This window comes from Pygocentrus nattereri, chromosome 30 (genome assembly GCF_015220715.1).
Source record: "Pygocentrus nattereri isolate fPygNat1 chromosome 30, fPygNat1.pri, whole genome shotgun sequence".
Lineage (NCBI taxonomy): Eukaryota > Metazoa > Chordata > Actinopteri > Characiformes > Serrasalmidae > Pygocentrus > Pygocentrus nattereri.
The window spans coordinates 12,892,178-12,909,618 of NC_051240.1; the positions used below are offsets into that span (position 1 = coordinate 12,892,178).

Sequence of the window (17,441 nt, forward strand, 5' to 3'; positions counted from 1 at the left end):
AGCCAGGGTACTGGATAAAACTGGAAAACTACAAATAATAATGGGCTTCCACATACAGAGGAACAGTTAAACAAACACATTGAAATACATACTTAAATAAATACTTAATGAAATAAATACTTTCTTTATTAACATTAACTGTATTTATTTTGAGATTAGTGTTTTTTTATAGCAAATAAATGCTCATCGCCCAGATCAATATAAAACCTACATTAACACTAGGGCTGACTCAAGAAACTGGAATAATACTGATTTGGTGGTGAGAGATTAAAAAAATGTGTCAAAAAATATACTGTCTGACCAATAACATCAGCTTTTAACATTTAATAATATTTGGTTTTATCAGTACTGATGAAAATATTGCAAACGATATGACAAAACTTCAAGTAGAGGAATCCAAAACACGTCACTCCCTATTTAAATATATCAGAGTAATACAGGCTGAACTAGAGAATCTCAACACAAAATACCATGAGCATATTTGTTTTATTTACATTTATATTTACATGTTTAACTATAACTAACAAAGCATACAATAAAAATCTAAAGCAAACATAAAAATATATTAGCCAATATTATTTGCAATCAGAATTGTCAGCCTTTTGCAATCATAAACCTATCGGCCATGAAAGTTTTAAATAAAGTTTAATTAAATAATGTTTTAAAGTACATTTGCACACTCACACACTTACCTGGTAAGTCTCTGCTTGTTTATGTCTGGAAACTCTCTTCATAAATGAAGCCATTCTGAAAATATCTGCCACCATCTTGTCAATGATGTCATAGAAATTGTCCTTCTTGGAGAGGTCAAGCGAGGGATGAAAAGTCATGTCAGAAGTCAGGGTCAGCTGGACCTCAAACAGTGGTTCAATGCACAGGGTTGGGTCTGTGTTCTCTACCAAATACTGTAGAGAACAGCGTACAGCACTGGAGAAGCCTGCTAATACCATACGGTCCACATAGTCTGTGTAAGATTCCCATGATGCAGAGTCTACATCAGCACCCAAAAGAACTGCATTATCCTGAGAGAGAGAAAGCGAGAGAAGGAAAGAGAGAGAGATACAGACAAAGAGAAGTGAGTTTGCATATCCTGGCTTCTAAATCTGCTCATGCACTTGCACCAAAATGTATGTCATATGTAACTGCATGAACCAAACAGATCCCTCCTGTTGACAGCTGCACCAATTTTTTTATGACCCGACGAGATTGGACTAAGAAGACTGGAGAAGCAGCTTTCATGGTTCAGGTATCGGATTCCACAGCACTGTAGAGTTTATATCACTACCTCATTTACTACAGCTTTTCAACTCAATCACCTAACTAACAAGGCTTTGACTTCAACTCAAATGTTAGAAGAGGGAAAACACCACTCTCTTCCGGGCTGCGGACCTTTGACACATCTGACCTTAGACCTGCTATGATCTATATGTAAGTCTATTCAGGATGGTGCACTGCAATCCACTGCATGACACTAAACTGCAAAGGAAAATGTCTGTTGTGGGGTTTTTTTCAGTCATATAAAATGGACAGTATGAAACATACAAAATCCAGCTCTTTGATTTTCTAGTTAACTCTTAAAGAATACAGAAGTCCGGGCTAGTTTGAGCACATGTAACTCAAACCCTCTTGTGCACATTAGCAGGTTGTGCTTGATGGAGTTCACCTGTACAAGGGTGTGTATCTTCTCTCCTGTGTGTGTGACCAGCCTGTACTGCCTTTTGAAACTCTCCTCCATGTCAGCCAGGAGAAGCAAATTGCCACGACGACTGCTCCTGCGAGTTACACATGCGGATTGGCTGAAAACTCCCATCAGCCCCTGCAGCTTCTCCAGGTTAGTCTGGCTCTTCTGCACACGTTCTGCCACGCCTTGCACCAGATCACGTGTGCTGCATGCAGAACGAAAACAGAGGTGAAATTGCATTTTAAATAAAGACCAATAATTGATCACTTAGGATGTATATCATAATTTTTATAAAGCAGTTCTAATTATGCTTTTTTTTTTTTTTTTTAACTGCAAAGATATTTTTCTACATGTTCAGTCTTAGAAGCTGGTTGCATTTTCTGCTTCTAACAGTCCAGGTAATCCCAAACATAATGATGTTGAGGTCTGAACGCTGCAGTGGCCAGTCCATTGTCCTTAGAACACCAGCAGTTTTTTGTTTGATTTGCACATTCTTGCAAAGTACTATTTATCTGATGGTGGACCAGACATTTTGAACTCCACTTTTGAAGACTGTTTTTTCACAAATTATCCTTTGACTTTCCCCTTCCATTCAAGTGGATTACTTTATATCCCACATGAAGGGTAGTGTCTGACTTTCGAACAATACTGTAGTTCTACTTACCTTACACTTCCAGTGTAAAGGAGTACTACAGACTGCAGTCCATCTAGTGAAATGCTTAACAGTCACCATGCATACCATTGATTACTGATCAGTTTTGGCCACCTGCCTAGTACTGATTACCCACTATTTGGGGGTTGGGCCATTCTCAGCACAACAGTGACACTGACATAGTTGGAGCATGGTACTGTGTGTCTAGAATGTATTAGGCACAGTGGACCACAAGCCAAAAATATCCAGCCAAGAGCCAGCTATATGATCAAACATCAATAATTAATAAAGGGCTAGACAATGACTAACACAAAAGGTGAATCAACAGATGGGCTACAGACTCTAACTGCACATTGGCAAAGTAAACCAACAAGGTAGGAGCTTCAAATAATATAGTTCATGAGAGTAATGAGCAGAATAAACATGTAAGAATGAACAGAGGCATGCATATAACAACTAGTGTTGCTCAATAACATATGTAAAGTAAAAGATTGACATATTTCCTATTATCCATTGTCATATTAACTAAAACAACTAAGAAAAGAGAGTAATGGCATAATTGCCAGTGTAAAGACCTTTTGATGTAATCCCATAGGTCCTCATGACTCCACCTCAGTTCCTTCAGGGCAGGGCTTAATTTAAACCTCACTTCATCCATTTCTGCTTCCACCAACCGAAGTTCGACAGCAAGAATAGTGCTGTGTAGCTTATTGTACCACTGAGTGATCTGGGACAGCGTGCTAGTATACTATATTCACATACACACACACAAGCACATACACATGCATAAATGCACACATTACATGTAAACAAAAACAGAAGAACTGTGAAAGAAAGTGGACAAATACCATGTACAGTGTTTCCTGTTTCAAGTAGAGATTCAAGGCAGCATTCGGTATGTTATGACTCTTCAGCATCCCAAGATACTTCACTTCCCTCAAAACAGAAGTCAGCTAACACAAACACGCACACACACATACGCAATAAACATGGGGGAGAAAGTAGGCAAGCACAGCAAGCATGAGAACAAGGGAAAGTGCACAAGTACTCCCTAAGTATGCAGCTATGCTACTGTAGAACATGGCCTGGTGTTATCATGTTCACATAAAAATGGACATTTTCTAAAAAAGACCACATATGTGGCTCCAAAATGTGTGCATGCTTCAGCATTAATAAAGTTACCCATGCCATGAGCACTAACAAACCCCCAAACCCTGACAGACCCTTTGAAACTTCATGTTGGTAACAATCTGGATGATCCTTTTCTCCTTTGGCCAAGAGAACATGATGTCCATACAAGCAATCTGAAACGTTGACTTATCGGACCAAAATACATTTCTGCTGTGCATCAGTCCATTTCAGAAGACCTTGAGCCCAGTGAATTTGGTAGAGCTTGTGGATCCTGTTGACATATGGCTGTACATAGTAGTTATGCATTTGTGGATGCAGCGACAAACAATCTATTGACAACATTTTGTCAAAGTATTGTGGTTATATCCATTATAGAAGCATGCCACTTTCTAATGCAGTGCTTTCACAGGGATCCAAATTTCATGGGCATTCAGTTGTGGTTTTCAATCTTGCCCTTTATGCATATCTTTTGATGAGATTACACATTGTAGAAATACATAAAATCCTTGTAATCACTCGTTGAGGAACGCTGTTCTTAAACTTATGGATTATTTGCTGACATTCTTGGCAATGTGATGAGCCTAGATTCATCCTTGATCATAAAGGACTAGACTTTTCCTGTATGCTTCTTTTATACCAAAGAATGACTGCATCACCTGTTCAAGCTTTCTGAACATTTCATAATATTACTGGTTCAGTGTGAACACTGTCTTTTTGGAACATGTTGAGAGCCTCAACTTCATAGTGAGCATATATTTACGAAAAAAACAATGAAAGTGACCATGTAAAAAAAATACTTGAATATATGACGCTTTTAGTTTTTATCTGCATCTCACATACTGTCCCAACTTTTAAGCAATTTAGGTTTCTATTATATATATGGAACATATTTTTATTATATTCAGGTGTGTGTGTGTGTGTGTGTGTGTGTGTGTGTGTGTGTGTGTGTGTGTGTGTGTGTGTGTGTGTAATTCTTACCGCAGGACTGAAGTTAACACTGTAAAGTCCACTTTCTTCATCCAATGACAGAAGTGGTTCATTCATGTGGGCATGACAAAGCTCATCCAGTCCCACACACCAGTTAGCATACACTTCCTCATCCATCTGGTCAAGTACCTCCAAAACACACTCACATGCTCGCAACATCTGCTCTGCTTCTGGAATGTCTAATGGCCTGATGTACACACATAACAGACATTATTACTACATATTGGTACTTATATACACAATACATATTTGTCAGTGTCACAACTAAAATACATTCATTCAACTCTGAATGGAAGCTAATGTAAGAAGATGTTTTTCCAGGTACTTTTGGAGCATTTCTATTGGTTCATTCATTATTACAACCCCAATTCCAAAAAAGTTGGGACGATGTGTAAAATGTAAATAAATGTAAATAAAAACACGATGCAATGATTTGTAAATCTTATAGACCTGTATTTTATTCACAATAGAACCTACAACACAAATCAGATGTTTAAAGTGAGACATTTTACCATTTCATGAAACTCATTTAGAACTTGATGCAGCAAGTCATTTTCAACATCTGATGTGTTCTATGTTCTATTGTGAATAAAATATGGGTCTATGAAATTTGCAAATAGTTGCATTCTGTTTTCATTTAGATTTACTTGCATTATACACAGCGTCCCAATTGTTTTGAAACTGGGGTTGTACATTTTAACACCAAGTAAAACAGCAGGTGTCATTTTTGAATTCTGTAAAAAAAAGAAAAAAAAAAAGGAGATGTATATATAATACATGACATATTATTATCTATGTGCTTAGCTGTATGGCCCCATATCCTGTGGTTGAATGAAAATAAACCTGTGTGTATGCATGAGAGACAGAGAACCTACATGTGTGTAAGGTGGTTAAGGTTGCTGCGGTTGGTCAGGATTCTCTCTCTGAGCTCTTGAGACCATTTCAGGTTCCCAGACACAGCTGGCATATTTTTACCCAGGACTGGGCAGCCATTACGCAACTACATAAAAATGACCAAAAGACATCATAAGAGACAAGAAGAGAAAATGTTTTAAAGACTTACAAGGTCTTACATGTATTTCCACACTTTATTTCCTGTCACAGCTACATAACTTACATAATCATTTCATAGTAAATACCAAATAATTGACAGTAGATAACAGTGGCAAACTGTGACTACTAGTGCTTTTAATCCTGTAGTTCCTGAATAATAAGTATTTTATTCAGGTTAATAACTGAATAACAAGTCATGCATATTGCAAGTCTAGCATAGTTCTGCAGCAGGCAGACATGTGCACTACACTGACCCTGTTTCTGTGAGTGTCCAGTATCTGCTGGCAGATGCTGACCTCCTCTTGGAACATGGCCAGCAAGAGGGAGTAATTTGGGGCGAACAGCTGGTGAACCCTTGGCCTTTCCAATAGAGTACCAAAAATCTGCAAGAGCTACAAACACAGACAGACATACAGACACATTCAAAATCAGTCTACATGTTAGCAAAATCCTTATAAGAAAGTATGACCACTCTGTGACATTCTTTGCAATGCCCCTGGGAAGTAATTAAAATTGTGTTTTTTTAATTTTTTTTCCAATTGTTTCAATTGTTGCATGCATGTATCATCCTTACTGTTTACACCTGTACCAACAAGGTGACTGGCTCTTTTTATTGAAGGGCGGGCCCGGCATGTTAAAAATTGCAAGCTACTATATTCATAATCGCCATCATGTGATACCTTAAATGCTGATTCTAAACTTGGAGAATGTTGGAAAGCAAGATTCAGCACTGTCCCCAATCTCTGGTCAAAGTCTTGGTTCTGCTCCACAAAACGATTATAATCACGCACAAACTCCTACAGCACACATCACAAAAAGGCACAATTTAGTAAAGGTTGCTAGTTTTGTCACATTCAAGTACTAATAACCCTAACTGTTAGCAATAACACCATATGCTAGCTCCACAGTAGACTGCACAAGGCAAAATACCTTTCACACACAAACTGCCAAAAATCTCTACCAGAAAATCAACTTTATTTCTTGGCAGTCTAAATCTCGTTGTGGGTACTGCAAGTAGTGTGTGTGTGTGTGTGTGTGTGTGTGTGTGTGTGTGTGTGTGTGTGTGTGTGTGTGTGTGTGTGTGTGTGTGTGTGTGTGTGTGTGTGTGTGTTTGTGTGTGCTCTCTAAAACCTCTTTGCTGTAGTCCAGTGGGTCATATTTGCTTTCTCTAAGGATTCTCCAGCTGTCATGGAACTCATCGTTCATGCTGTAGATCATCTCACTGAGAATCTTTCCTCTGGAGCCACCCAGCTCTACACGTTCCAGCTTTAGGAAGTCCAGGGCTGACACAAACAGCTCCTAACACATGCAAACAAACACACATGATGACATTCAGTCATGTACATACTGAGTACATATTCCCTGTATTAAATACTTTGTGAATTTTCTAAATGAAAATAAGTTAGCACTTTTAAATTTTAGTGCAAAATTTCTATTTTTTAGTTAAAATATTGAAAAAAATAAAGTCTAAAACATAAAACATGCCATAACTTTTGCAGGCCATTTTAAAAAATATGTTCAGTAAATAAACAACAATTTTTTTTTATTACTTACACCTCAAGCCTAAATACACTGATGCTTTTTTAAAAAGAAAACATTTTTTTCAAAATTTCTCCATAAGTAAGTCTTTAAGATGTAAATAAAACTCTTCAGATAAGCTTTAGAGAAATTGTGTTGTCTAAAGCATTTAATGCCACAAAAGCTACATCACAGGACGTTATTACATGAAATGGTCATAAATGTGCTATCTGTTATCTAATGTTTGAGAAATTGTTTTATGATCATTTTGAGATAACAATTTGGCCTAAAATGCATTTTTTAAAATCCTGTGAAACACTGCTGCAAAGAATTTAAAGTCAATATTAGTTACTTTTTAAGTAAGACTTGTCCATTTTACTGTGTGTCAGCACTCTTATGTATTTTATGCAATTACTGTGCCATATTGATTTTTAGTGTGTGCTGTGCTATTTTAGCTTTTCATTTTACTGAGTTCAATTGTCCATCATTGTTCCTGTTTTCTTAATTTATTTTTGATTGCATTTTTGGTTTCCTTACACTATATTTCCAAAAGTATTCACTCATTTGCCTTCACACGCATATGAAATGCATGTGAAGCGCATTTGTGAGGTCAGATGTTAAATGAGAAGGTCTAGCCCCTAAGGTGTTCTATCGAGTTGAGGTAAGAACTCTGCGCAACCCAGTCAAGTTCTTCCATACCAAACTCACTCATCCATGTTTTTATGGACCTTGATTTGCGCACTGGTGCGCAGTCATGTTGGAACAGGAAGGGGCCATCTCCGAACTGTTCCCACAAAGCATGAAATTGTCCAAAATCTTTTGGTCTGCTGACGCATTAAGATTTCCTTTCGCTGGAACTAAGGGGCTGAGCCCAACTACTGAAAAACAGAACCACACCATAACCCCCCCTCCACCAAACTTTACACTTGGCATAATGCAGTCAGACAATTACTGTTCTGGCAACCGCCAAACCCAGAATCATCCATCGGATTGCCAGACGGAGAAGGTCTAGATTCCAGTGGCGGCGTGCTTTACACCACTGCATTCAACGCTTTGCATTGCGCTTGGTGATTTAAGGCTTGGATGTAGCTGCTCAGCCATGGAAATCCATTCCATGAAGCTCTCTATGCTGTTCTTGAGCAAATCTGAAGGCCACATGGATGAGTTTCTGTCATTCTAAATCGCTTCCACTTTGTTATAATACCACTGACAGTTGACTGTGGAATATTTAGTAGTGAGGAAATTTCACGACTGGACCTGCTGCACATGTGGCATCCTATCACGGTACCACGCTGGAATTCACTGAGCTCCTGAGAGCAACCCATTCTTTCACAAATGTTTGTAGAAGCAGTCTGCAGGCCTAGGTGTTTGGTTTTATACACCTGTGGCCATGAAGTGATTGGAATACCTGAATTCAATGATTTGGTGGGGTGAGTGAATACTTTTGGAAATACAATGTACTTCATGTACTTCATATATACACATGAATAGTGAAAGCACACCTCAATCATAAGCAGTCTCTCCATGATACGGTCAATTCGCTGAAAGACAAGGGAGGAGGGGAAGTCCCAGGAAGTGATTGCCCTTCCCGGCCGGCTATAGGACCCCTTAAGGCTCAGTCTGTCTCTATACTGCTGGAAAGTACGCTTAAACACCTGAAAGACCTGAACTGCTCTCTGCACCCGCTCTACCCCCTCTTCTAACTCCATCTTAAACAGCTCCTCTGGGATAAGGTACATCATTGCCTGTGGAAAACAATGAACAAAAAGAAACACAGACATAGAACACAAAGAAAGAAGTATGAACAGATATGCACAACCGTATACAGTACCAGTCAAAACTCTGATTGAATGTACACTTTTCATAACCGTAATCAATTTTTAAATCAAATTAAATCCCTTTAATCCCTGTTTAAGACCTTAACAGAGCAAAAATAATACAATTTCCAGCACAATAAAACACACAAACCCAAATACAGCATGGTCAGTTTTTGACTACAGGACCATTGTTGAGTGGATATTTTTGGTGTGTGGACAGTTCTGAATTAATTTAATATACCCAACAGATGTTTTTCTTATAATTTAATACCTATAACAGCAATAAATAAGAAACAGACATTTTATGACCTTAAAACTATGATGTGAAGACTTATACGTAAATTCTTGGAATTTGTTTCTAAGGCAAATATAAATAGTGATGTTGATGCCAATGATTACATTTATTTCCAAAACTATATTTAGTGGCTATGTGTTGAATTTTAAAAATAGTCTTTAATATAGTCATATGCAAAGTTTGGGCACCCCTAGTCACATGTTTTGTCAAGAAAATACACAGAGAACACACTTCTGTATATTTTAATGTAAAATTACTGTTAATCTGCTGGCTTTATCATACTGGAGAGAAAAAATAATAAGGAAAAAAACAAAACTTGTGCAAAAGTTATGGTACATTTTATGATTTCCTTTTTCCAGTAGGTTGAACAAATAATAAATAAATAGAAATTGTACACTACAATTTGCATAAAATTCAATATTTTAATATTTGTTTCCTGTAAAAAATGTGTTAACTTATTTTCTCTTAGATAATCAAAAAGATATGTAATTTGGGGTGTTCAAACTTTTGCATACAACTGCACCATAAATAAAATTTTTTTTTAAAATTCTCTTTTAAGGCAAATGCACAGTACAACACCCATAAACAAACTATCTCTCCTCTCCTGAGATATACACACCTTGTCAATGAGCAGGTTGCAGAACTCAGTGAGGAGTGTGACAATGCGCGGTGGGGAGCAGTAGAAATGAGAGTGTGTCCAGATGAGGGCAAGCATATGAAAGAGAGCCGGAAAGAGCAGCTCCAGGTCCATGAAGCTCCGCTCTTCAAATGCAACAATGAGCTTACGTAATGGCTTCAAATGCAGGTCTATATCCTCTGCCTGCACCACCGCTAAAACACACACACACACACACACAGAGTACAGTTTATCTCTCAACAAAATCATCTTAGAAAATCCAACAATCAAACCTTTCCAGTCACATAATCAGTGTGTGTTTTTATTTCTACATCTGCAAATATGTTCACATGAGTTCACATGTGCTGATATTTACCTTGGTTAACTTTTTGTATTATGTCATCGAAGGAGGCATAATAGCTGCTGTTAATCCTTTGTAGAATTTCAAGGACCTGGTCAACTTTGGGATTCTGCAGCTGCATACACACACACACAAACACATACATAATTCTGAGAATAACATCAGTAACTAAAAGAATTTTAAACTGTCAGTCATAGAAATGAAACTAATTATCTAAACAAATAAGATAATCTACTTTCATAAGGTGATGCAAAGTCACAGGAAAATAAAAGAAAATAACTAGAGCTCAAGAAATTAAAAAAATATTGAGAAATGAGACTAACAACCATGCAAGAGCTGACAGACCACTTAACTGTCACCATCAATCAAACAGTAAATAAAGCTTTCATCTTTAAGGGATGGGAGACAATATAGCTCTACTCTTGCTTCACATCTGCAAAAATTCAGATTGTCTGAGAAAACAACACTATGGATCTGAAAGGATGTGTAACTGTCAAGAAGCAATTACTGAAATAAGGAAATGGACAAAAGAAGAAAATTAGTTTGAATGCAAAAACTTGACATCTGAGAAGTGTGTGAAAGGGGATATGTAGCAGGGGTGGGGGGAAAACTCCATTCTTAGATGCACTGCAATGCGGATGTGAACGATTCTGAATCGATTCATAAATCAATTTTCTAAACAATTTATAACGTAATGTTGACGAAGCGCAAAAGGCGGAACTTGGAAGTGCAGCACCCGGACAGTCTGTGGCAGCACATAACAAAAGCACAACTGGATAAACGAGAAATCCGAAGGGCTCCCTCTGCATTAAAAGCCAGTTTAGGTCAGGTCACAAACTAAATGTTAAGAAGAGCCTTGTCCTTTCAACAAAGATCAAACCACCTTGGGAGCCACAACATTTAATGTCCAGAATGTCTCAGTATATGTTCTAGTATAGGCTAAACATATAAACGAAAACATGGACTTGCCGTGCTCTGCTATAAGCTTTAGTTACACCCGCTTTCCTCCCATCTTTGCCAGAAAACTTACAACAGTAGAACAGTTTCTTGTAAAATGTCTCTCAGTGTTCAACTGTCTTATGAGGCTGAAGTCACTATTCATTCTCCAGCTTCTTGCTCAAATTTTCCAGTTCCACCTTAAATTCTGTCTGAGGCACCAGAATGTAAATGTAGCACCATTTAAGGTAGAACTGGAAAATTCGAAAGAGAAGCTGACTTCATCTTTGCAACGTTTTAGTGTTTGACAGTCTCTTGTTGCAGATTTAATGCACCAGGAAACCAACTACACTGCTCATAAATGTGATTATGTCCATTCATCTCCAAATGTTCATCTTAAATCTCTTGGCCTTTTCATTCGCTACTACGTCGGCGAGACTAGCTATGTGACCTACAGTCTGCACCCCAGTTCTCAGGCCTAATATGTAGAGTAAGGTTCGTCTTAATTTGTAATTGAGATTTCTCGTATTGTGAGAAGCATAAAATGTAAGCAACCTCTAAGACTGAACTTTGGAATAGCAGAAAAATACAGCTGCAGATTTCATCGAAAAACTGAATGTAAGCTTCTAAACTGCTACTAGACTGCAAGCAGTAAAAAAAAAAATTTATGCAAAGGGTATACATAAGAATAAAAGAATATTTTAGACATTTAAGAATAAATTCTTTAAAATATTCTATTTACTTATTTACTATATTACAATTTACTATTGATGCTTCTGTGTAATATTCTATAACACATATGTTTTCTGCATATTTAATTGCCATTTTCTCCAGAAGTTTAATAAATAACAGTGCTTTCTAATTTGCACCAACTTTGTACTACCTGTTTCTGGATGCCCAGCAGGTTTTCTTTCTGTTGGGCCCAGAATTGCAGCTCTACCATGGGACCTGGGTGGTCTCCCTGGCACAGGAGCTGAGAGGAGTCTCGCCGCAACACAGAGCCCATCTGCTGACTCCACTGGATCACCATGGTCTCAATAGCATACAATAAAGCCCTGTCTATCAGACAAAGATCAGAGCTAAACACACGCACACACATGGACACGCACACACACACACGCACACGCACACACACACACACACACACACAGGTTATTTAGCTCTTTAGATTAGAACCAAATGTAATAACAAAGAAAACTACTATTAAACAAATATGTATACAAAATAAGGAACTGAAATGTGAGCCCATGTATGTACCCTTGTAGTTTAAGGGGTTAATTCTGTGACAGTCTGCTGTAACATGATCAACCTTAAACACACAGTACACAGAAACACACCTGAGCTGCTGTTGGTCTTTTCTCTCCATGCTCAGAGGCAGTGGCAGTAACGTTCTGCCCTCGGCATGGCCTTTTAGTGTGACTGCACAACTCCACAGCTGCTCCAGTTGCCTGCGCATGTCCTGGCCCATGACCCGCGGCCAGCCCGTGTGGTTCAGGGGGTTAGTCAATACAGACACAAGCACCTACACACAAGCATCCACACTCATACTCAACCTACTTAAGACAATCACAGCACAGAGCACATTTTAAACATCTCAGCCCTCACTAGACAGCTAATGAGAACAGGAATTAAGCCAGTTACTCCACCATTTACATCAGTATGACAATTAAATTCTTGCCCAATTCAGGCTGCCTTTGTCTAGCTTTATAAATTCAACCAAGCAAGAAAAAGTAAGTAGTGACATAGGTGGTATTGACACTCATTTGCACTTAGATTTTAATACTACTAAAAATAAAAATTACTGTTAACCTTGAAATCTTGACCTGGGCCCAATCCCATTTCACCCCTTGCATATGTCCAAACTTTCCAGTGGTAGTGCATATCATTCAAAATACATACCAAATTATCTTTCATTAATATCCTTTATTTAGCATTTTATGATTAAGATTATCATGCCTCCCCACTGCTCACTGGCTGATGCTACCTGTCCGATGAGAATGGGCGCATGGTCCATGGGCTGTGCTGGCACTTCACCCAGCCAGAGCTGGGAGCGGAAGGAACTTTTGGAGACACTGCCGCCAGCTTTCTTCAGCACACAAAACAACTTGGTCCTCCACGGAGATGAGCTCTTATGGGGAGGAAACATGGGCGTAGCGCTTTCAGACATGAAAGCACTGGAAATAAGCAGTGACTTATTTCAACGCCAAGTTCAGGTCAGTGCACAGGACACTGGAGAAAGACTCCTTAATAAACCAATAGTTTTCCAGAGTATCAAATTCCAGAATCTTTCTAGACTAGAGATTACAACAAATGTCAAAGTTTCACAGAACATCTAGTGACTGTGGAAAGAGAAAATGTGTATCTATGTGAAGTACCAGAAAACAGCTGAGCACACCTATTTATAAGGGGTTCATTTGTAATATTTTCCACATTTTATGATAAAAGCTTGAAACTTAGAAATGTGGCATGCCTTTATCTTCAAACAGCATCATTTTATAATACCACCATCATTTTTCAATACCAGTCATCATACCAGCCAACCCTAGTGTATATGTGTATTCAGTGAGTAATCAAAATCTAAATCATACCAAAGCCAAGATCATGAAAATTATGAAATATAATGAAATGTTAGTCAAATTTGAGATTTTATGACACATGTTTCTTAAAGAAATACATGTGTTATACTCACCTGCTCATCCCCTACATGCATTGTGCCACCTGGACCAGTGAACAGTGTAAGTCGCCGACCCCATCCATGGTCCAGGAAGTCCAGCAGAGCCCTCTGGTTCTCCTCTGCTCCAATAAAGCGGTTCCACTTGTCCATTTTCAGGCGCAGAGCTGTAAAGGCCTGCTCCCTCAGAAAGTCCACTCGCTCATCTGAAATTGCGCTGACCTTCAGCTGCTCAGAGGGAACACGAACACCTCCCTCAGCCATGCTGGGACACAGAGAGAGATTGTGTCAGAAATAGGGGTGTAAATCTCTGACCTTATTTCAATTCAATTACAATTCTTTAGCACAGTCACCAATCCTTCTCCTGTTGATCTACCTTCCTTCAAAATACAGCTCCAGTCTGTTGTAGCTAGTGCTCTATTCTATGCTGTTGTGTGCTGGGGCAGCAGCATTAACAAAAGTGCTCTGAACAAAATTAACAAACTTATTAGAAAGGCTGGCTCTGCTGTAGGAGTCAAGCTGGACTCTTTGGATGTTGCAGCAGAACAGAGGACGCTCAACAAGCTGTTAGCCATCTTGGACAACACCTCACACCCTCTGCATAATACACTGGATGAAAGGAGAAGCATATTCAGTGGCCGACTGTTACAGCTGCGCTGTGTTAAAGAGCGCCGTGTGAGATCTTTCTTACCTACTGCTATAAGGCTCAACAACAATGCTCCTTACTGCAGAGAAGGTACTGATCTTCTGCTGTCTGAACTGTGCTGAACCACATTACTGTATCTCTTCCTCGTTTAATACACACTGTGCAATATAACTACTACTGTAATGACACAATCAATGTGCACTTTACTTTACACTACAATATTGATTGCAACTCAGTTAGTTATGTCTATAATATGTGCTGTTAGACTACCTCATACCACTCAGTGCCTGCTGTCTTGCAAATACAGCGATGCAATCTGTCACATATGCCATGTAAATATGTAAATAGATGTACTTTATTTTATTTCTCTTGTACTTTAACTTATGTCTAGATTTATTACTATTTTGTATTTTTCTGCATAGTATATGTAAGTTTATGTGTAATTATATGTCTTGCTACTGAAACACTGCAATTTCCATCCATTCATTCATCCATCCCATCAGATCCAACTAATTAAATGAACTGACGACCTGGATTAGTTGTGTTCAATCAGAGTCAAAAGTGAACTCTTCAGGATGGCAGATGTCCAGTAGCACAACTGGTGACCTCTGTTTACCAAATGATCCAATGCATCAGAAAATCTCAGTACAATTAGATTATTTCAATATGATTGTATCTTGCTATTAAAATGTAGGCTTTTGAATACACAAATATGACTGGAGGAACTATTTACATAATGTACGTGCAATATAACAATGAATTATAACAACAACAAATCAACTTTTTAATGGTTCAATTGTAAGAACAAGATCTACTCTTAAAACAATTACAACCTCACATGTGTGTAGGAAAAATGAGTTGGCAAAGTAACTTCTAACACTAAAACCTCTAAGACAATTAGCTGGCTAGGTTAACTAGCTAGTGTCACAGAACAGCAAGCAACGTTAAAGATAATGTGACTTTGTCATAGCTTAAATCGTTAGCTAGCTAGCTAGCTAGGCTATATTACTACAAATAAGAATATAACATGGTGTCAATTTCCAATTAAGTGTATGTCTGTACAATGTGAGCAATAAGCAATAATGCGTGTAGTAAGCCAAGAATAAACATTTAAAATATGTAACTAGTTATGCTACTTACAACTTTGTTAGTTAGTTAGCTTACCACCTAGTTAGCTTAGCCAACCTAGCTAGATTAAGTTGTCCTGCTTCAGCTTCTTTCTGAGTGAACAAAGAGGATTTTCAACCCCACAAAGGGTCTGAACACTTCACGACATTCACTAAAGAGTCAAAATATTGTGTTTTCTATTACTGTTTCTTAGTATTAAGTTACTCACGTACTAAACCAGAATAGCATAACGAGTAAGAGCCAACGGTCAAACTGTAAACTACGAAATTCAAAATGTGTCTCGCGCTATTTTACTATCTGTAAAGTATGGAAAACCTTTCCCGCCAGAGGAGGGAAAAATGGTATTTGTAGCTTCGTCGTTTCAAAAAAATTTTATTCAATATCTTGAAATAATGACTTATCTCAGAATGTTTGAATTTAGAGTTTAAGTTCTTAAGAGTCACTGAATGTAAAAATGAAAACAAAATTTAAGCATTTACTTCGTCTTAAAAACTCAACATTTCGGTAATTATTTCAAGATAGCAAGTCATTTCACACAAAATATATTGAGCAAAAAATATGTAACAGGAAAACAGAACTAGGAAAAAACATCATTACGTTAAGATTTTTTTTGGGGGGGGGGGGGGGGGTCCTCGACTTCCTGGTGGGCTTCCATGGTCAAATATAAGATTTTACTTATATGGTGATATATTGAATAACCTAATAGGTCATCTGAGGAAATGAATTGGCCTAAGAGTTTATGCAAGAGAATATTGTTTATTTAACATTGTGCTTTTGCATCCTTTTGTAAATGGAAACGGCACTTCATGTCCACTTATTTACCTCTGCTGCCTCCACTCCATCACCCATACACGTCACTTTATACATTACAGTATTAAGATGTACACCTCCTACCTTGTACTCATGCTGCTGTGTTTCATGCTGCTGTTATTTGCACCTTCTATTTATTGTTTATTGTTACTTTTGGGAGTTAACTGGGACCTTGAGTACACTATTTTGTTCCTCCTCATGTACCACATGTGATGCAAATGACAATAAAACCTTATCTTATCTTATCTTATGAACTTCTCTCTGCTTAAGATCCCTTAAAAGTTTTTTACTCTGAAATAATTAATGAATCTGGACTCCACAAGGAGGGTCGTTTAGCACTAAAGGAGTTTTGGTGTTCATCACTGAAAATGAGGGAAATGGCACATACCCACATCAGCAGGATCAAACTAATGTACAAACATTTGCAGTCACTGATGGTATGTATAGTAAACAGCCTGAAAAGAAGCCAACATCATTTTTACCTTCTTACACATTTTTTTTAACTAAGGGCACATTCATTCGATGCTCCTGCCATCGCAGTATGACAACTGTTTAAATGAACACTGGGCCTCATTTACCAAGATCTCCCCAAGCTTTTTCTTAAATTTGTTCATGAGGAAGATCCTAAGAAAAGGTCTATGTCAGATCCATGACGTGTTCTTAAACCACAGAATTCTTTGCACCTTTGTGCTCTTGAGTGTGTGTAGATGCTGTTCTTACCCAAGAACAAATCCCAAATAAGAAAACACTGGCGAAGAGCAGAATCTCAATGAAAACTGCATGAGGGGGTTTTAAGAAATTTCTACTTAAGAACGGTTGGTGAATGAGGCCCATTGATTATTATTAGAAATACATAATGGACAGTTATTTCCACCTTTAAATGTACGTACTTTTACACACTTGGTGAAAACATCTGCTCCTTTTGCTACATCAAAAATCCACAAAGCAATTACTCCTTTAGTGCTCAATTATTAAATATGGACCGAAACACTTACCTCCAGCTCACTTCTTCACTTCTTTGAATTCTGTGCTGTTCCTTTACACATAAAGCCGACTGTGAATGTTTAGTTGCAGAGCATCAGGCTTTGGGTGTCTCCCTTTCACTTGGAGAGGAAAACTGAACCTCTGCTGGTGGGTCA

General features: G+C 38.0%; 1 protein-coding gene across 2 annotated transcripts in view; it reads right to left on the reverse strand.

Moving 5' to 3' along the window:
• dnah9l (dynein, axonemal, heavy polypeptide 9 like) overlaps positions 1-13,061 on the reverse strand; it is a 66,114-nt gene extending 53,053 nt beyond the window's left edge. For both annotated transcript variants that reach the window (XM_037536382.1, XM_037536381.1), the window contains exons 1-15: positions 13,032-13,061; positions 12,391-12,569; positions 11,931-12,138; positions 10,127-10,226; positions 9,754-9,965; positions 8,525-8,767; positions 6,636-6,803; positions 6,185-6,301; positions 5,759-5,896; positions 5,327-5,451; positions 4,443-4,638; positions 3,182-3,286; positions 2,909-3,081; positions 1,664-1,886; positions 693-1,022 (exon numbers count right to left, since the gene is read on the reverse strand). In XM_037536382.1, the coding sequence (XP_037392279.1) occupies positions 693-1,022; positions 1,664-1,886; positions 2,909-3,081; positions 3,182-3,286; positions 4,443-4,638; positions 5,327-5,451; positions 5,759-5,896; positions 6,185-6,301; positions 6,636-6,803; positions 8,525-8,767; positions 9,754-9,965; positions 10,127-10,226; positions 11,931-12,138; positions 12,391-12,569; positions 13,032-13,061 (2,547 nt within the window). The remainder of the gene's footprint in view (positions 1-692; positions 1,023-1,663; positions 1,887-2,908; positions 3,082-3,181; positions 3,287-4,442; positions 4,639-5,326; positions 5,452-5,758; positions 5,897-6,184; positions 6,302-6,635; positions 6,804-8,524; positions 8,768-9,753; positions 9,966-10,126; positions 10,227-11,930; positions 12,139-12,390; positions 12,570-13,031) is intronic.
• Positions 13,062-17,441: the final 4,380 nt, after the last annotated feature.